This window comes from Carettochelys insculpta, chromosome 5 (genome assembly GCF_033958435.1).
Source record: "Carettochelys insculpta isolate YL-2023 chromosome 5, ASM3395843v1, whole genome shotgun sequence".
NCBI lineage: Eukaryota > Metazoa > Chordata > Testudines > Carettochelyidae > Carettochelys > Carettochelys insculpta.
The window spans coordinates 96,486,677-96,506,210 of record NC_134141.1 but is presented as its reverse complement, the minus strand read 5'-3'; the positions used below and the strand labels follow the sequence as shown (position 1 = coordinate 96,506,210).

At 42.0% G+C, this 19,534-nt stretch overlaps 1 protein-coding gene across 2 annotated transcripts in view; it reads right to left on the bottom strand.

Annotated features, from left to right (window-relative positions):
• Positions 1-19,534, bottom strand: part of PLPP1 (phospholipid phosphatase 1) — a 125,835-nt gene that overhangs the window by 76,538 nt on the left and 29,763 nt on the right. Inside the window, exon 2 of one of the 2 annotated variants that reach the window (XM_074995568.1) lies at positions 1,170-1,321. The exons of the other annotated variant lie outside the window; for it this stretch is intronic. Coding sequence (XP_074851669.1) covers positions 1,170-1,321 — 152 coding nt within the window. The remainder of the gene's footprint in view (positions 1-1,169; positions 1,322-19,534) is intronic. 2 annotated transcript variants of the gene reach the window in all.

The window sequence follows — 19,534 nt, the reverse complement described above, 5'->3', positions numbered from 1 at the left end:
GCTCCCACAGCAAAAAGGCAAATTTCAGGTATTAAGATGCTAGATTGGAACATGACAGACCTGACTACTAGTCCCAGCTCTGCCACTTAGCTTAAAGTGGAAGGTTAGATGAGACATTTATATCCCCCCCAAAAAATCCTTTATTTGTAATTGCACTGGACCATCTTATGGGTGAGCTCTTCAGGGCATGTGACATATTAAACCAAATCATAATGGCTCCTTTTCCCTGAAAGGGTGGGGGGAGAACAAAAAAACCACACACAACCACAACCCACACCACACAGAAAAGGGGAGTTACACAATTCTATGCTTTCTGTTCATCTGTATGCTTATAGCACCCTCATACATATTTGGTTTTTAATGTATGCATTTCAAGAACACACTTGTGCCAGAACATTTCAGCTTCTGTCTGTTATTCCAATGAGCACAGACACTACATGTACATCACTTTTCAAAAATTTAAGGGAGTTTCATGATTCTTACTTTAAAATTGTTCAAAGCCTTTAACTGCTTCTAGAGCAGGCAGAATCAGCTATAGCTACAGTTATAACTATCAATACTGATGGTAGTCCTTTGCAGCAAGCTCAGTTTTACTCTTACACGGGCTATTTTGTTTACGCAAAGAGTACTTTAACACCCCATTGTGCTTATTTGAGGTAAGTTAAGTTTACATATTCCACAAGTTATCATTTGCAATCAATTGACTGGAAACTGTGTTCTACTCTTCAGAAGTCAGAGTTTACAGTTATGTTTTTCCATATGGACGTATCATTCCATTGGATGGCATATTACTATTTCATTGAAGTATTTGTGTGAAGCTCTTAGACATTGTGGTATGTTTTACTTTCTGATTTTAAGATGTATATTTGTAACTAGGACTAGAGATATTGTCCTGTCATGCCTCAAGTGTGACTATGGCAACTATAATCAATATGTCAAGGTATTCTCTGATAGGGTTTCTTATTTAGCCCCAATTAATTCCTTTAGGTACCCAGATTCAAACACCACTTAAGTTATTGTAACTGTACTTGGAGTAAGGACATTGGGGTTTGTCTTTTTCAGAAAGATGCACTGCTTTAATCTAGTAATAAATCATTTATATCCCCTCCCCACCACACACTCCCACCTAGTAAAACTGATTGTAATGAAGAAAAATAAGTTTAACTTACAATGATTATATTGAAAGGAACAATTATTCCTGCTAACAACTCATAAGAAATGGTGTCATCTTTGATAGGATACTGGATGGATTCATCATTACAGAAAACTCCTCTCTGGAAGGGTATATGCCTCACATTGAGAATTGCAAAAGGCAGGCCCACTAGCAAAAGGAATAAAATTTAAAATATTACTCAGGAAAACTCAAATTTTAAACCACAAAGACTATTCCCAAGCATTTCCCATCAAAGAAATGGGCGATCAAAAAGGAAAAAGCAGACATGCAGCAAGTCAGAACGTTATAGGCTTTTATTATTTTAAGCCACTGGCTGCTTTCTAGACTTCATAGCCCTTAGGTGAAGATTGCCACAGTATGCGTACATAAGCTCAAAGAGCAGAATCACCAGAATTTCCCTCCCCCCCTCAGTGTGCTGGCTACTTTAAAATATTCTGAAAATATGGCTTTTAAAACAATTTGTGGCATCTGTTATGTTGCCCAGTCCACCTCTTCTGCCCTCTTCCTACTCTTAAGCAAGGCACAATTGGCCATCTCTTTTCTGGCCAGCTACCTAACTCTGAAGAGTGCAAATGTTTCATTTTTTACCCAAGCAGGAAGGATGAGGAGAAGTAAAGCCACTGTGGAAAGGGAGGGAATGCTTTTGCACACACTCTTTCTCCAATTCATGCATACTGGATAGCATCCTGGAACAAACATGGTCATGGTCTGTGCTGTAAACCCTCAAGTCAACATTTATTCCCTGTCCACTTTAAAAAGAGGAAAAAACCACACACTTCCGATCACCTGAGTCACTATGATCTACAGAAATTGCTTTGTCAAGGTGTGCAGAAGCTTAGGCAGGTCACATCAAAAGCCTAGGGTGGCTTTACTAGGTTTATTTCTTTGAACAGCTGGTGCCAAAGAAGTTCAGAATAGGAGTACATGAAATTTGAACAGTAAGTGACTTCAGTCCCTCTTTAGTGGTCTAAGTGTACAAGCTATTCCTTCCTGCAGTATGTAAGAACCAAGTAGTGAAATGAACACCAAAAGGGGAGGTACTAGAATCTGGTAGTGGGGAAAAGAGAAGCCATAAAAGGGATAGAAATTAACATGAAAACCAAACAGACCAAACAAACAAAGATAAAATAGAGGGGAAAAACTAGTTTTCCTCTTCCCAGGTCCCATGTGAAGGCCTAGTGATTATTCAGCTGGTGCCAAGAGATCAACTTTACAGTGTAGTCCACTTTTTGATGTTTCTCAGTACAAAGCTGTGGCCACAGATGCCAAGCAGCATTTACAAACAGCACAAGTTAGCAGATCATGGCAGCAAAAAATCCTGCCCTTCAGTTCCCTCACCATGGAGGAAAGAAGTGGAGAGAATTCTTTGTCCGACAGTCTTCCAAATACAAAGGAGGAGGAGGAAGAACTTTGCTACCTCTGTGAAAATGAGCACACCTCCTCATTGAAAGAAGGAAGAAGCCTCCAATCCCTCTGTAAAGGCCCAGAAGGAGTGAAATGACATCTCTTTCCTTCTCTCCTCAGAGGCAGAAGCCACCAAAGGAAGATGCAGCTCTGGCCTGCTTATGCAAGAGAACACAGAGGTTCCCTACCAGCAGGTGAATATGTGCGCTCACTAGGTGAGGGAGGCTTTAAAACTAGGTTTGACAGGGAAAGGTGATGAAAGCCCACATAATGGTCTATTAAAACACCACTTAACCAGGAAGCAGAGGTGGGCGAGGCTCTTAGTTTAAAAAGAAAACCATCTGAAGCACAAGACTTTGTGGTAATGCAGATATTGAACTGTCCAGACATCAGGTGGGAAGGTAACAGCAGAACACAGATTACCCAATGTGGCGTTTGCAAAGTATTGGAGACATTCTTGTCTTGTTTCAAAAGGTGAAGAAAGCCATTGGGAGGAGGCTGTTCTACCATTTGACAGATACAGAGAAACTGGTTGAGAATTTGAAAGTGGAAGGCTGCTTGAATGAAAGCGGATCGTAAACAATGTGTTCACAATTCTAAGGAATAGCAAGAAGGACAACAGCAAAATAAACAAACTTCAAGAAAGCAGACTTTGGCAAACTCAGGGAGTTGTAGGGGAGATCCCCTGGGAATCAAGGCAAGGAGAAAAACTACTGAAGACTGTTGGTAGTATTTCAGAAACATTAAAGGTAGAAGACCAAATCATTCCACTGCACGGGAACAGATAGGTGGTATGGCAAGAGACCACCCCAGCTTAATCACGAGATCCTGAATGATCTTGGGAAAAGAGCCACCACAGACAGAGTCTTACAAAAAAGTAAAAACTAGATCAAATTACAAAGGAAGAATATACACAAAAACAGGACCATCTGAAATGGAGTGGTAATCCATAAAAGGGTGGCACAATTTGAAGGGTCCCACCACACCGTGCAAATGATTAGGAGAGCCAGAGAAAAGGGGGGGCAGGGAGTCAAAACTGCTCCACCTCCCTCCAAGAGCTACCAGCACCTGTCCCTTCCATGATGAAGCTTGCAGCTCCAGAATCAGGCTGGTCAGTCAATGGAGTGTGAAATAGGAGGGTAACATGAAGACATCCAACTCATTAATCAAGTGACTGCCAAAAGTAGGGACAAAATTAGAAAGGCCAACGCACATAAACTCAAACAAACTGCAGAGATAAAATGGTAACAAGAAAATATTCTAAAATATATATATTTGATGGAAGAGGAAGGGCAAGGACAGGGTAGGTCTGTTAATGAAGAGTGGAAAAAAACAACAGAAAATATGAAAGTGGCAGAAGTGTTCAATGGTATCTGTCTCAGTGGTGAGGAAATGCATAACAGTGAATGCCAATGAAAATGGGGTAGGTTCGGAAGCTTAAAGAAAAAGTTAATATTAAACAATTTAAATATCTTCAGGTCACCACAGCCTGATGAAATGTATCCTAGAATACTCAAGGAGCTGACTGAGGAGATAAGAGTCATTAGTTATTACCTTTGAAAAGTCATGGATCAGTAAAGGTTCCACAATACTGGAAGAAGGCAAATATAATGTTCATCTATAAGAGACAAAGGACAACCCAGGCAATTACAGACCAATCAGCTAACTTCTGTACCTGGAAAAATAATGGAGCAAATAATTAAGGCATGCGTCTGAAAACATTTAGAAGATAAAGGTGGTAAGGAACTGTCAGCATAGACTGGTAAAAAAAGAAAAGCAAATCATGTCAAGCCAACCTGATATCCTATCGAAGAAAGGTAACTAATCTTGTGGATAAAAGAAAGTGGTAGATGTGTTATGGCTAGGCTTTAGTAAGGCATTTGATACATCTCACCTGACCATCACAAACAAACTAGGGTAAGTACAAACTTAGCTAGAGCTGCCATAAAAGGTGGGTGCATAACTGGTTGGATAACTGTTCCCAAGGAGTAGTTACCATGGTTCACAGTCATGTTGAAAGGGCATAATAGTAGGATTCTTCAATGATCAGTTTTGGGACCACCTTAGCCATGTCTACCCTAGCCAAAAAAACTTCACAATGGCCATGCAAATGGCCATTTCAAAGTTTACTAATGAAGCGCTGAAATACATATTCAGCACCTCATTAGCATGCGGGCAGCTGCGATATTGACGCAGCTCGCTGCTGCACGGCTCATCCAGACAGGGCTCCTTTTCAAAAGGACCCCAGCTACTTCAAAGTCCCCTTATTCCTATGAGCAGATAGGAATAAGGGGACTTAGACATTGATGTGGCTCATCCAGATGGGGCTCCTTTTCGAAAGGACCCTGGCTACTTCGAAATCCCCTTATTCCTATCTGCTCATAGAAATAAGGGGACTTTGAAGTAGCCAGGGTCCTTTCAAAAAGGAGCCCCATCTGGGCAAGCCGCATCAATGTCAAAGTGCCGCAGCCACCTGCATGCTAATGAGGCACTGAATATGTATTTCAGCGCTTCAGTCAACTTCGAAATGGCCATTTGCATGGCAATTTCAAAGTTTTTGGCTAGTGTAGACATAGCCCTTCAGTGATTTAGCTAAGTTGCAGAGGAGTACATTTGTGAAGTTTGCAGATGACAGCACTCTGGAAGGAGCTGCCAGTATTTGGAGGATAGGATTAGAAAGTCCAAGTTATTTGGACAAACTGGAGAAAATCCTAGGTAAATAGGATGAAACTCCATATGAAAAATGCACAAACTAGTCACTTAGAACAGTTCAGTTGGGAAATGACTGACGAGGAAGACGTATTGTGGGAAGGGATCTAGGAATCATAGTGGACCACAAGCAAAATATAAGTCAGTGTGGCACTGTTGGGAAACACCACATACACGGGATGTATTAATTGGAGTGTCATAAGCAAGTAGTAATTCTTCCACATTACTGCACAGACTAGCCCTCAACCAGAGTGCTGTCTCCAGTTCTGGGTGCCACATTTCAGGCAAGAGGTGGCCAAACTAGAAATCATCCAGACAAGAGCAACAAAAGTGATTAAAGATCTAGAAAACATGAGGGAAGAGAGAGAAAATAGGGTTGGCTTTCTCTGGAAAAGAGAAGAAAGCTGTTATGTCCCCCGACAGTCAAGTTTCTAAAAGATGTTACACAGAAGAGGGAGAAAAATTATTCTATGCGGATCCCTCCTAATCTTTGCTGCTCTAAGCAAGACTTCCCAGGCCTTTAGCAATCTCATTAGCCAAAGTGTAAGGTTGTTTATAGGCAGATTTATGTGGCAGTGACCCTAAAATAAATAAATAAAATAAATAAAACTAGAGTTCATAAGGAAAGAGTGACTCTCCATGACTGCATACAAAATTGTGCAGTTGGCAAGCTGTGCCACCAGAGTAAAAGGTCTCTCTTTGAAGCATCAGCTATTGGTCAATATTTCCAGAATTTCCAATACAGTGACAGCTTAGTTTACACAGAACTATTGCTATACACCACCACCACGCTGCCGCCTCACGTCAGGTTTTTCTATCACTATTGCCTTCCACTTTCCACCATGCACCACCCTTTGCAAAAAAAAAATCTAAATTGCTTAGGGGCTATAAGCCATATTGACCTCATTTTCAAAGAGCAAACAGTCAAGTGTGCAAAATCTCAGGAGAAGGTACAACAGGTTAAAAATATAACCTAAAGCACAGGTGTAAGATTAAACATGAATGAGCATGCACTTTAGAGGATCTAGTTACTTTCTCCAGAGTTGAGAAAAAGCTTCCTGAAGCTCAAAAGTTTGAATATTCCAGCAATATTAATGATGCAACATCTTTTACTGAATCAACTACCTACCTTGTCTCATCTCCTGAAAGAAACACGACTATTTAGTTCCCATAAAAATGTCACATACTAATTTTCTTGATAAACCAAGTTTCAGTGAAATTTACTGCTTGTTTAGCTTCATTAGAATGCACCCCTGCCCCCCCCCCCCCGAATAATCTGTAGGAGTTAATAAGGGAGACAAAGCCCAACTTGAATGCAGGCTGTATTTGACATACTATACAAATCCTTTTGAATTAGTGCAATAGCTCCCTGTTTGCCAATGTGTTATGTACAAGCATTGTGTCACCATGTTCAGGGTCCTACAAAACAAAGTAGAGGGAGAAGAGAGTGGGATGTTGGCACAGATTCAGTGCTGGTGGAAGGGGAATCCTTTCACAGGTACCCAGGGACAGCGTTTAATTTTCTCCCAATTACTAGGTAGGGGTTCAAGAGGATTCAGTTTCGTACTGTCAAAAAGGAACCCTGAGAAGGTGAACATCAATCTCCCAGCAGCAGGCCAGCCTAGAGGGAGCTGGAGCCTTCCTCATATATCCTGGGCTGACAGCAACTCCTAAGAGCCAGGGATAGGATTCACTTCTGGGATCCAACTAGGAGTGGTAAAATTCCATTTCATTCATGAGCAAGTTACACATTAATTTTAACTGATTAAACAGGAAAGAGGGTGGCCAGGGTAGCAGCTCAAGCCAAAATGGGCTAGAACAGACCCTCTGCCCCCACATACCAGATAGGGGTTGCTCCTGTTGAACTAGAGTGACTTCCCTACCCATCTTGTACACTGGGTCAGCTACAATCCAGGGCCGATCCAGCCACGCCTGCCACAGATGAATGCTGCTCCAACCAGGCTGGAGTGCTACCCTGTGGCTGTATGAAGCTGGAGCTGTTCCCTGCCCATGGCAGGTTAGCGGGTGCTGCAGCCCCTGGCAGTTAACTGACATTGGTAAACCTCATCCCTTTAGGGTGAGGCTTACTGTTTAACCATTAATCTCCCTAGATCCTACCTGCCCTTTTTGTCAGTTTCATAACTCCCCTGACTCCATAGCAGGGAGCTAGCACTGGTACTCCAGACAAGCAGAGGGAGCCCTGAGACTCTCAGGCTGTACTCAGCCTCTGCCTCCCAGGAGGGAGAAAGCAGCTCTGTGTAAAGCACAGGGAAACTATTTCCTGCACTCTCTTATAGACTCTAAACCCCATTACTCCTACTGGGCCAGGAATCGTGGCCAATGAGAGCAATGGACACTGTCAGTGGGGGAGGGGATTGTAGTGCAGGGAGGACCAAAGCCCTGTGTTTTCCCTCCTGGAGCTGCACAAGATAGGTGCCCCAATCCCTGTTCCCTCCCACCAGACTCATGTCTATCCCACTGAACCCCTCATTTTTGGCCTCAAAGCCTGGAGGGGCACAAAAGTCTATTAGCCCTGGGCCCCCAGAAGAGAGTTTATCCAGCCCTATGAATAAGCCCCATGCCTTAGCCTCCAACCTCGGAAGCAGCAACTATGGTGTAAGGTTTTTTGTTTTTTTTTTTGCGCAGGGGAGGTGGCGGGGGAGGAGTGTTCACTTACAGGTGAAATGTTTCTCTTCCCCACTCACTTACATGTAGTCCCCAAGTGATTTTTCTGTGGACTGGTGCCTCCCCCGCAACCAAAGAGATCCCCACCACTGTTTTAATGGCTCAGTAATTACACTCTTGCACATCTCCTTCATCCTTGCAGACAGGGACCAATGTATTTTTCTAATACAGAAGATTAGATTGAATAAAGTTAACCACAATCTCCTTATCAGGGTTGAAACATCTCACTTGGTACATTAGCCAGTCTGACAGCCTTCCCACATGGTGATGTTTAATGCTGTACAATCTCAACAGAAACCAAAACACGCAAGCTTGAGTGCAACAATCTCCAGCACTTAGAAAAGAGAACAACTGAATGTCTCAGAGGCAATTTTAGGTTCAAACCATCTTAAAACTGTTACACTTGGATGGAGGAAGTTCTATATTTACAGCAGTGCTCCACAACTGGTGTGCTGTGAAGCAGTGCTTAGTGTGCATCAAATTGAAAAACATATTTAAAATTGAATAAGTCAGGGTGGCCAACCTGGGGCTCTGACCCATGAAATGTGGCTGCCACTTGGAGCTGCGTGCTGGGCATGCCATCAGCCATTCTGTGCATGTGCCCCAGCACTTGGTGAGAGAAGCATGTGGTAGTGACAGCTATGGTAAGCTGCCAGCATCAAATCTGAGCAGGGGACTGGGGATGTTGGTCTCTCCAGGATGTAACTGAGACAGAGCAGTGGAAGGCTTGGGGATGTGGGGTTTGAGTTATTTTATATTTATGTTGGGTGTGCTGTCAATTTACAACCAGTGCTGAAGTGTGTCAAGAGGTGACAAAAGGCTGCTGAGCACTGATTTAGAGAGAGTGTGTTTTGTTTTTGAAAACTTCAGTTTTTAGCTCTTGGAAGGGCGGGGCGGGGGAGGAGAGAACACAGCTCCAGCAATGTCTACCAAAAAAAAAAAAAAGTGGTTTACTGCAAGATAATTTCCACAGCACACACAAACATTAAAATGTATAAAAGTAGTTGCTGTGGACTGTTTCCTGCCTGTAACTTGTTCCAACAAAGAGAAGTGTGTTCTAGGGATGCTCGGAATAAGTGTCTAGTTTGTGGATGAGACACACGCTCTGAAGAGTAATTAAAACTAAAATTGTAAGTTACATGCCCTAGCTTTAGAACGTGCCTCTGGGTTCTTCCCCACCCTTTACAGTGTCACACTATCAAAACAGATAGTATGCCACTGGTGTCAGTTTTGTGTGACTTGATTATACCCTGTCACCATAATTTCTAGGACCATAACCAGCATGAGAGCAGAGCAGCCACTCAATGCACAAAAGCTATAGCAACAAAAAAATGGAGTAGAAAGACCCACAGTCTGAAAACTTGTCAGCTGCTGGGGCCCCTGGCTGGGTGAGCTGTGGGAGACGGGACTCTGCCTGCCGGCCCTGCTCCTCCAGCCAAGCCACCTCTCCACAGCAGGGTGGTCAGCATAGCTCTGAGCTGCTCACTTTTTATGCTCTTGCCTCTCCCCAAAAGGAGCCCAGAGTTGTGCATGGAGCTGGCTCCTGATCACTGAGTTTAGCCCTCCCACCCCCAACACACTCAAATCACCACTGCCCCACCGCCTTCTGCTACTGCTTGGGAGAGCAGAACCAGGAGTGCCAGTGCAGCACTAAATGATAGCCTTGGGGTCATGACACTACACACCTTTGAGGAGTCCAGCTGAGCTGTGCTGTCCATCCTGCATGGCAAGGGTATGGCCATCCAGATGTTTCCTGCCTTGGGGAGCATAAGACTGCTGACTTTTCCTCCCAGCATAGAAAGTTGTGTTTAAAAATTGGAGGAGACTCTTAGAAGCAGAGCTCAGAGCAAAGCCTGTTACTTGTTCACTGCAAGAGGGAAGAGCAGTCACTGCCTACGCCTCATTGAAAGTAAGTATTACCAGCCATACAGCTGGACTGATGGCTGTGGCAGGGGGATCTTTTTGTAAAATATGTTCAAGTGAAGGTATGGTCTGCAGGTCTGAAAAGTTCAACTTTGTGCACACCTGGCTACAGTAAAGACAGGATTTACTAAGCTCAAAGCCCTTCAACTTGCATACACTTTACACACTATTTAGTGTCTAAAAGGAGTAACTTACGCAGAGAGGAGGCAGAATTTGAGAGATACTATAATAGCTACATGGCCAAGCAACACTATATAAAAATAAGCAATTAAATAACCAAATTGTTCAGCTTTCCAACTCAGTGTGGTCAGACAACAGCAAATAAACTAATCTATTGAGAGCAGCAATAGCTGCAGGGTGAAAGCTGTAGTGAACCAACAGGGTTACTCACACAAGACTTGAAGAAAAAAAAAAAAAAAGATACTTAAGAAAATCCCCTATACTGGCTTCTGTACTCCAGAGCCATATTGTCTTTTTGGGAGGCCAATGCACTTGACCACAAAGGCTCTCACAGCTCTCAAGATACTAAACCAGAAGCTTCTCTCAGATTTGTAAGCAGAAAGGTCCAGCAGAGAAGATATAATCCTGATCTGTACCGAATCTGGCAGGCAGACATCTTAGGGCTTAAACTCACTGCTAGGCTCAAAGTCTGAAGCAAGTACATGATATTAACTACAGGGCAATGTGTGTTTGTCAGTAGCAGCTGCTGTTCCTCTTTAGATCATCAGTACCTATTTAGTCAGACTACTTGCAGCCAGGAGCAGCAGCAGGATTGCCAGGTGCTAAGCAACCCAAAAAGATATAAACTCAGCTAAATAAGATTAAAAACCCCACAATTTGGGATGTGGGGAAGGGCATTTGATGACCTATTTTCGGGTAACACGATAAATTATGCAAATAGGCTGTCATAAAAATGACTTGTAAAAAGGACTAACAAGGAAGTACAAATACAATTTAAGATTCTTTTATTTACGTAGTAGGAAAAAGGGCCCGACACAAGCCTCTGCATCACAGGCTTGAACTAAACTATTGGCAAAATTTCGACCACTATGAAGGCATGTCAGGTTGTGAGCAAGGAGGCAGGCCCTGCTCAGAAAATCTGGCAAGCATATGGGGCTGACAACAGCAACACATTATGTATTCTTAAAAGATGCTAGGCACAGAGAACTCATGACAGCACATTAAAAAAATTAAAGCTCTCTCCTGAAGATTAGGACAGGAATGACAACATAATGAATAGAAATACTTTGATCAAACTAACATATACAAGACAATGGGTTGCACACTGGTACATCAGGAGCAAGCTGTAACTTGTTTGTACTGGTACAAAAAGAGGCATCTCAGAGGGAATGTCATTGGCCAACCCAACAAGGAGTAAAGTCCTGCCACTGACTGAGTTACATCCATTGTCACAAGCATATCTGTCTTTGCATCCTCAGAGAGTCTGCCAAGTGCTATTACCATGCTTCATCAATAGTAATCCTGGCCAGGTGCCTTTGCTAAAAGCAATTGGAGTGCTACGCTCTGCTACCTGCACAGAGCTAGGGCGCACACAGCCATTTGGCTACTACTTCCGAACTGGTTGGATTCCACAGGGCTAAGACATTAGGGCAGTTTCCCCACCTTTGACATTCACACTTCTACATCACATATATGTGACATGTCCAGCTGCATCAGCTTCATTAACTGGTCCTATTGACAGGAAACCACTTTATGTTTTGGTCCTCGTGGGGAACCTCCCTAAAAAACCAGGAACATTCAATGTAAGCTATGTCAACCTAATTACAATGGCTTGCAGAGGTGTAGGTAAAGCAACAGAGGGAATCTTACCTCAATGGGAGCTAAATTTAAGTAAATGAAGACACTTCCACAGATAGTTTGAGGTAAGCTGTCTTGTGTGGGCAATTTAGTACAAATCAGACCTTAGTCTTCCGTACATTTCCCTTTTTTGTATGTGCTTTTCATTCTTTGCTCTGTGGGAAAGAAAAACTGGCACTCCCATTCACTATAAAATTTAACTGCTCTATATACACACCTCATGGTACCCTTATTTGAATCTTCCTCTTCTTGTTAAACATTAACAGCCTGCCAAGTGTTGCACACCTGTGTCTCTAATCACTTGCCTCACTGTAATTAGGACTAGCACAAGCCATTTGTTGAAAGACTGAACAACTTTTTTTTGCCACTTGGTACCAGTACAGAGTATTGGGGTAACCTACCTTATTGCAATACTGATAATTTACCACACATTCCTAATCTGACTACTAGTTATCAGAGGGGTAGCCATGTTAGTCTGACTACAATTTTACTAGGTCATGAGGTTTTTTTTGGTGGGTAAAACCCACTTCAGATGTGCTGGAGCGGAAACAACAGCGCCCCCACCCCCCGCCCAAAAAAAAAAAAAAAAAAAAAAAAAGATGTACGTATTCCTTGTGAGGCTATGGGACAGAGAGGTAGCAGTGTTGTCCGTATTCTATCAAAACAAAAAACAGTAGTCATGTAGCACTTTAAAAGACTAACAAAATTTTAGGTTATGAGCTTTTGTGGGACAGACCAACTTCTTCAGATCATAGCCTTACTAGAACAGGCTATGATCTGTTAAGGCTATGAGAATACGTAGGGCTGACGCAAATGGCCCAGTGGACGTATGTTAGAAATAACTGATGACTATGCAGATGAGTTATGTCAATAGTTTTATAGTGTAGTTCTGATAAAGACAAAAAGTGCTCAGTATGTTAGATTACTGAATTTGCTGTCTCGGCGTACTAAGGACAACTCTTAGATACAGACAAGAGCATCAATGTATACTGGGATTAACCCTCAAAGCTTCAAGGCACTAAACCCACACATAAGTAACTGACTAATGTTTGCTCTACAAGATATCCAAAACTTTGGCTCTTAATATTGGCAGTGACTAGATCAATTAGACAGACCTTTGAGCAGATCAATATGGCAATGTTGATATGTTATACAAGTAAATATGTAAATTTGGGAAAGGTATAAATCTCAAGTTCTCTTCCTCAGTTACATCTATAATTGAAGCCAGCTGAAAACTTCTCTGGAGAGAATACATCTGCATAACACTTCTTCTTCAAGAAAGAAGTATAATCAGGATATTTGCAAGAGGTAAGTATCGAAGAGGTAGCCGTGTTAGTCTGCAGCCTTGAGAACAAGAAGTGCTGTGGCACCTTATAGACTAACAGATATTTTGGAGCATAAGCTTTCATGGGCAGAGACCCGCTTCATCAAATGCATGATTGTGGGGGGTGGTTTCAGAGGGATATTTAAAAGAGTGGGGCCCCAGCAGAGGAAGGGCCAGAGCTGACAAGGTCTATCATAGTACATATCAAAGGAGGAAAAAAAAAAAAAAGAGTCAGATCAACCTGATCCTCTTTTGATACGTACTATTGATACTGGGCCATTTCCACCTTGCTGAATAGACCTTGTCAGCTCTGGGTCCCCCTTTTACTGGGACCCCACTCTTTAAATACCCCTCTGAAGTGACACCCCCTGCCCCCACTCATGCATCTGATAAAGCGGGTCTTTGCTGACAAAAGCTTATGCTCCAAAAATATCGGTTAGTCTATAAGGTGCCATGGGACTACTTCCTGCAAGAGATAATACAAGCTACCCTCTTTGGATGAGGAATTGTAGAGCATGTAAACCAAAAACAGCCAGCCCACATGAACACCACGGTCTCTCTAATCTTAACTACCTTTTACAAGCTGTAATCACTCATTTGCAAATCCCATCCTTTAAATCAAAAGAGGAGAATGTGGGCACTTGAAATGATACAGTATCTCACTTGCCCTGATCAGAGAGCATGGTAAAAAGGTACCATTTCCTATTCTGAGAAAATTAACAAGTGCCACAGTTCAAACGCTTTGATAAACAAATCTAATCTAACATAGTACAGGCTATTTGATCATTGTTTTGAGATAAACACTCAAATTGTAGGATTATGAAACTCACTAGCGTTGGTCAGAAAGCTTTCCATGATATGGCCAGCTCTGAAGAAAGAACAGTGAACAAAGTTCAGTAAGATACAGACACTCATTATCCTTTAATGCAAGAGTTTTGGTGGAGAAAGAAAGAGCAGGTGTGATGAGTGTGAAAGACATTCCTAAGAGATTGTTGTAGTTTAAAACTAATGTGAACGTCTGTGCTTTAATGCTGTATACTTTGTTTAAACATCTTATCTTTACAAATATTTGAATAACTTACAAACAATAACCAAAGTGTGTACAGCGGCGTTTCACCAATGTAATGAAGATTTAGATAATATGAGAGCGCTGTAGTTAAACCACTTAAGAGTCTCCCAACTGGTGGGGTGACAGCTGGATCTTTGTTATATGGAAGTTAAGCAGTTTTACAAAAAAATATAAGCAGTTACTGTCGGTACGAATACAGGTTCTATTTCATATTTGTTTTGCAGAGACCGTAATTCTACTGTCCCACATTAGACAGCGATGAGCCTTTTCCTATGAATGCAGCTTGCCACAGATTTGGACAAAGGAAGCCCCTAAAAATATATCGCTGAATTTGCTGGAAAAAATGTTACGCGTCAGTATTATTTTCAGAAAGTTCCATTTAGGTGTTTTGATTAAGTTCTTTTACCACATGTATCATTACACTTCATACCTAGCATGTTAAAGTTGGCACAGGAATAAAGGTAATGGATGCCTTTTGAGCAGGCAACATGCCACTTAGAGACCAGTTCTGCCAAATCAAATAAGTCTAAAACAGCAGACAAAAAGCTACATGACCACCCAAACATTACATACTTTAAACAGCTCATTTTACATTCCTTCAAAGCAAAAGAGAATTTTAAACTACTGCAAGACCTTTAATAGGCCCACTTGCCCAAATCCAAAAGGGTGGGAGAAAAGCCACACACACCAAGAAGAGTTGTCACTAAAAGTGCTTCCTAGGTCTGCTTTTAAACAAAATTAGTGTCACTTTTCAATATTTAAAACTATGCTAAAACCCATCACCGTGTTGTCTTATTGTGTATTTGTTCTATCCCTAGAAGTTAGAAGAATACTGATAGACATGAAGACATTAGATAATATGTAGACAGAAATTTGCAGAACTATTAGTCTTTGCATGAAGGATGAGTGGATCAAAAGCTCCTTTTACTTGGATACATGACAGCAGGCTCTCAGACATTGAACAGCTCAGATTACTGGACCTAACTATTTGTAGTGAATTACTCCTACAGGAGCCTATAAAATATCTCTTTACATGGGCCTAGGCCTTAAGATCTTATAGCTCAGTAGTATTCATTCATGAGTCCATGTACCTTGAGGTTATGCAGAAGTCCTCCTGAAGGCACACCAACTCGACTCATCTAGTTATCTTATACTACAAACTACATTAAACAAAAAAAAACAAAAAAAAAAAAAAAAACAAACAAAAAAAAGAAATAGCAGTGTTAGTCTATATACTATCAAAACAAAACAGCAGTCCAGTAGCACTTAAAAGCTCACCACCTAATAAATTGTTAGTCTTCAGTGGGATAGACCCACTTCTTCAGACCACAGCTGTACCAGAACAGACTCAATATTTAAGGCATAGCAAACCAAAAATAGTTAAAGGTTGACAAATCAGAAAAATGTAATCAAGGTGGGCAAATCAGAAGCATGGGGGAGGGAAGTATATAAAAAAGTCCATATGACAACCCAGGTACTTGGCATCCCACTGCAGAAAGCATGATTCAAGAAATAAACCAATTATGTAATATGGCATGGAAAGGGAAGGCACCTAAGGAATGGACAAGATCTGTGCTCGTGACAATACCTAAGAAATGAAATACATTGGAATTAAGAACTACAGAATGATTGCCCTAAGGAGTCATCCAGGCAAGGTACTGGTGATGATGCTGGCCGAGAGACTAAGATTGCAGATAGAAGAACATATAGCAGACAGGCAAACAGGGTTCAGAAAAAGATAGAAGTACCTTACAGCAGATATTGGCACTAAGACTGACAGTGGAAAAAGCTTGACAAAAAAAAAGAACACACACTTGTTTCGATTTTCAAAAGGCATTTGACGGTATAGATCAGAAAGTGACTTGGCGGTGTTGGAATTATACTGAGCGGATAGCAGACTGATACGGTTGTTGAAAGATATCAGTGACAATGTGGAGGCAGTGGTAAGAACATGAGAGGAGTTGGGAAGTTGGTTTAAGAACAAGTAGAGAGACAAGACAAGGAGATCCAGTATCACCAAGTATCTTCATCACACATCTGGAGACAGCGATGGACTAGATCAAGGAAGAGGTAGAAGGGATATTTGTGCACAGGGAAAAAAATTAACTTGAGGTTTGCGGATGACAGTTATTGTGGAAGATAAGAAGCTAGCGAAAACACAGGTGCAGGTGTTAAAGGGAAGTGATACAGCCTGATTATGAACTTTGATAAAACAAAAACAGTGGTATTTGGAAATAAGAAGGAAGATCAGTGTCGATGGTATTGAACTAGAAAATGCAGAGAAGTTCACATCTGGCAAGCAACATAATACATGATCTAGACAGCAAGAAGGAAAAACTAGAATAGCGAAAGCAAGAGCGAGTTTTAAGGCAATGGATGAAATCTGGAAAAGCAAAGCAATTAGCTTAAGAACGAAGCTTAGCATCTTGAAAACGTGTGTACTCAGCAGCATGTTGTACAGATGTGAGACATGAGCGATAAAGATTTGAAAAAAATATTAGCATTCGAAAGGAGTTATGGAAAGATTCTGAAAACAGGATGGATGCAGGTGGTCAATCAGGAATTATATAGAAAGATACAGCGGAAAGAGAACCTGCTGCAGAAGGTTAGAAAACAGAAGCTACAACTTTGGGCATATTTGCAGAATGAACAACAACTGAAAAAAAATCAAGACCATGGTATTTGGCATAATGGGTGGTTTCAATAGGAGAGGCAGACCCCACAGAGAATGGGTAAATGATACAGCAGATTGGCTTAGTTTCTGCAGCCTAGCTCCACACCACTCTGCACGGGACAGGGAAAGATGGAAGAAAATAGTGAGATGATGGTGGTTCAAACTGAGTGTTAATGTGGCAAATTTGACTAAGAGCTTGGCACTCTTTGCAGTCGATTCTTAAAGTTCCTTTTCAGTAACAGACTTTCAAGGTCATTAACAGAATGGCCCACTCCATTAAAGTGCTGGCTGACATGCTTGTGAGTTAAGAGCTTATTGCTGTCTGGTTTGTGTACATTCATTCTTTGTCGAAGCATGTTCACCGTTTGTCCTATATACAAAGTATGTGGGCATTGTTGGCACACGATGGCAGTAGAGGAACATGATCTTCTGATTTGCCCACCTTGATTACATTTTTCTGATTTGTCAGCTTTTAACCATTTTTGGTTCTCTGCCTTAAATATTGAGTCCGTTCTGGTATGACTATGGTCTGAAGAAGTGGGTCTATCCCACGAAAGGTCACCACCTAATAAAATTATTTTGTTTTTTTAATTTACACAAGGACTAACTACGTCAGTACAGACCTAGAATTTCACACATTTACCTTGAGGCCAGAAGGGACCATTATGGTATCTATGTTAATCTAATCCGACTCCCTGGAATATAGGATTTAACCAAGTGATTCCTGCAACAGTATGTAACTTCGTATACAATTCACCATACCCTAATGAATTGTTCCAAATGGTTAGATTACCATCACTAAAAATGCAGCATATTGTTTGTAGTCTAAGTTCATCTAGCTGCAGGTTCTAGCCTTGTCTACTATAAAAGCCTTTATCCTCATAGAAAAGCTCACAGGTAGCAATAAAGTCATCAATCATCTTCTACCTCTTCATCCTCTATGGGCAACTTAAACAAAAAATATCAGGGTAAAACAGGTCTTCTAGACCTCAAGCGATTCTTGTAGCTCTTCTCTCAACTCTTTCCAATCTCTCAACACCTTTTTTTAAAGTAGTATTGACACCAGAACTGCTACAGCAGCCATTTCACAAGTGCCTATTACCAATGCTATTAGAGCACTGTCCAGAATCTTGGCAGACAAAAGAATGCGTCAGGTGTACACTCTCTAGTGAAGCCAGGAGAATTCTTCATCTAGGTTGCAGGGATTGAGAGTTTATGGCACAGGTGCCAAAAAAATGGGACACTGGTGGATCGTTGAATGACATGCAAACTGTCAGTTCAAAGGCACAGCTGGAGATTCACTTAAAATTTATTTCCCCTCCTTTTACCATCATGCACAAATAGGACAAGTCCAGGTCAGGCAAGTTTCAACTGACTAAAAAATCCTAGTTACCTGAATGGACAGTAAGTCCCTGATGTTCATTGGGGGTAACACACACCCCAAGATTTACACAGTCCTGAGTGAAGAGAGGGAAGAGAACAAACAGGGGAGATGGGAGAGACCTTAAGGAGGAAGAAGTGACTCCCCCTAAAACCCTCTCCGCAGTTCATGTTCCCACGGGATGTTCCCAATAGCTGGCTCTAGTACCAACCAAAGATGACCTTGCTTATCAGCTCTGGCTGCATGCTAGTGTCCTGCTGGTCCTGGCTGTAACATTCTCATGCTGACCTGCCCAACAGTCCCATTCCTCCACAGGATACTCTGCAGCCACGGAGGAAGAAGTGACACCTGTCACGGGTGATGGGGGCTGGAACTGCCTAGGAAGGCTTTCCATTTGGCCTATCCAGGCAATAGCTATTCATCTTACTCCCTGTTGCCCCCTCCTCCCAGCTATCTGGAACCAGCTTGCCCTGAAATCTCTCACACTAGCCCCTTTACCAGCATATGCCCTGCAGCTGAGCAGAGAAAATGCTGGCCTGGGCAGAGACTGATGAGGAAGGGAGGTCTCAAAAGCAGATCTGTACGAGAATGCTACACACAGCACTAGTAGGCCAGTGTGTGGGTTAGAGCTGCCAGGAACAACAGAGCAGAGCTGGAGCTAAGTAGCCTTGCTTACAATGATGTCCCCAGAAGGGAGCAGGATGGAAACAATAGAAGGCTGTCAAATCGAAGAACACTGACAAAAGCAGGTTGAACCTCTATGGTCTGGCACCCTCTGGATCTGGCCAATGTTGAACAGGAGAATTTTCCAGGCCACTGGAGGTCAGAATTGCCTAACATTATCAACACTCCCACTGCATACTGGATTCTTAGACTTAGGCGTAAGTTACAGCTACAGAACACAGAGCCAGGACTGGTGGCTGTAAACAAACTTGACAGGACCATGGGCAACTTCGTCACACCCACAATAAGTGGTCATATGGCTAACTAAAATCATGCTGGATTAGAGATGTTGCTGGATGAGAGGGTTCCAGACTAGAGAGGTTCAACATGTACCACCACCACACCCCTACTTGACATTCCCCATCACCAATACATCTAAGGACTAGACTTGCTCACCACCACCACCACATTTTAACTGCACTTGAGTTTGTAGTTACCCACCATAAATCCCCAACTATGCCTCTGCTTCTTAAACAGTACCAGTCCTATAAGCAAAGCCTATGCTTATGACTTAGACACGACAACCATATTATCTGTTTTCCTTGCAGTCTGAAGCACCAACATCACATAGTAGCTTTACTATTTGAAAATTTTGTGCTAAGTCATCTTGTTTCCAAGGCCACTTGGTATGGGAAATAATTATTCCACAT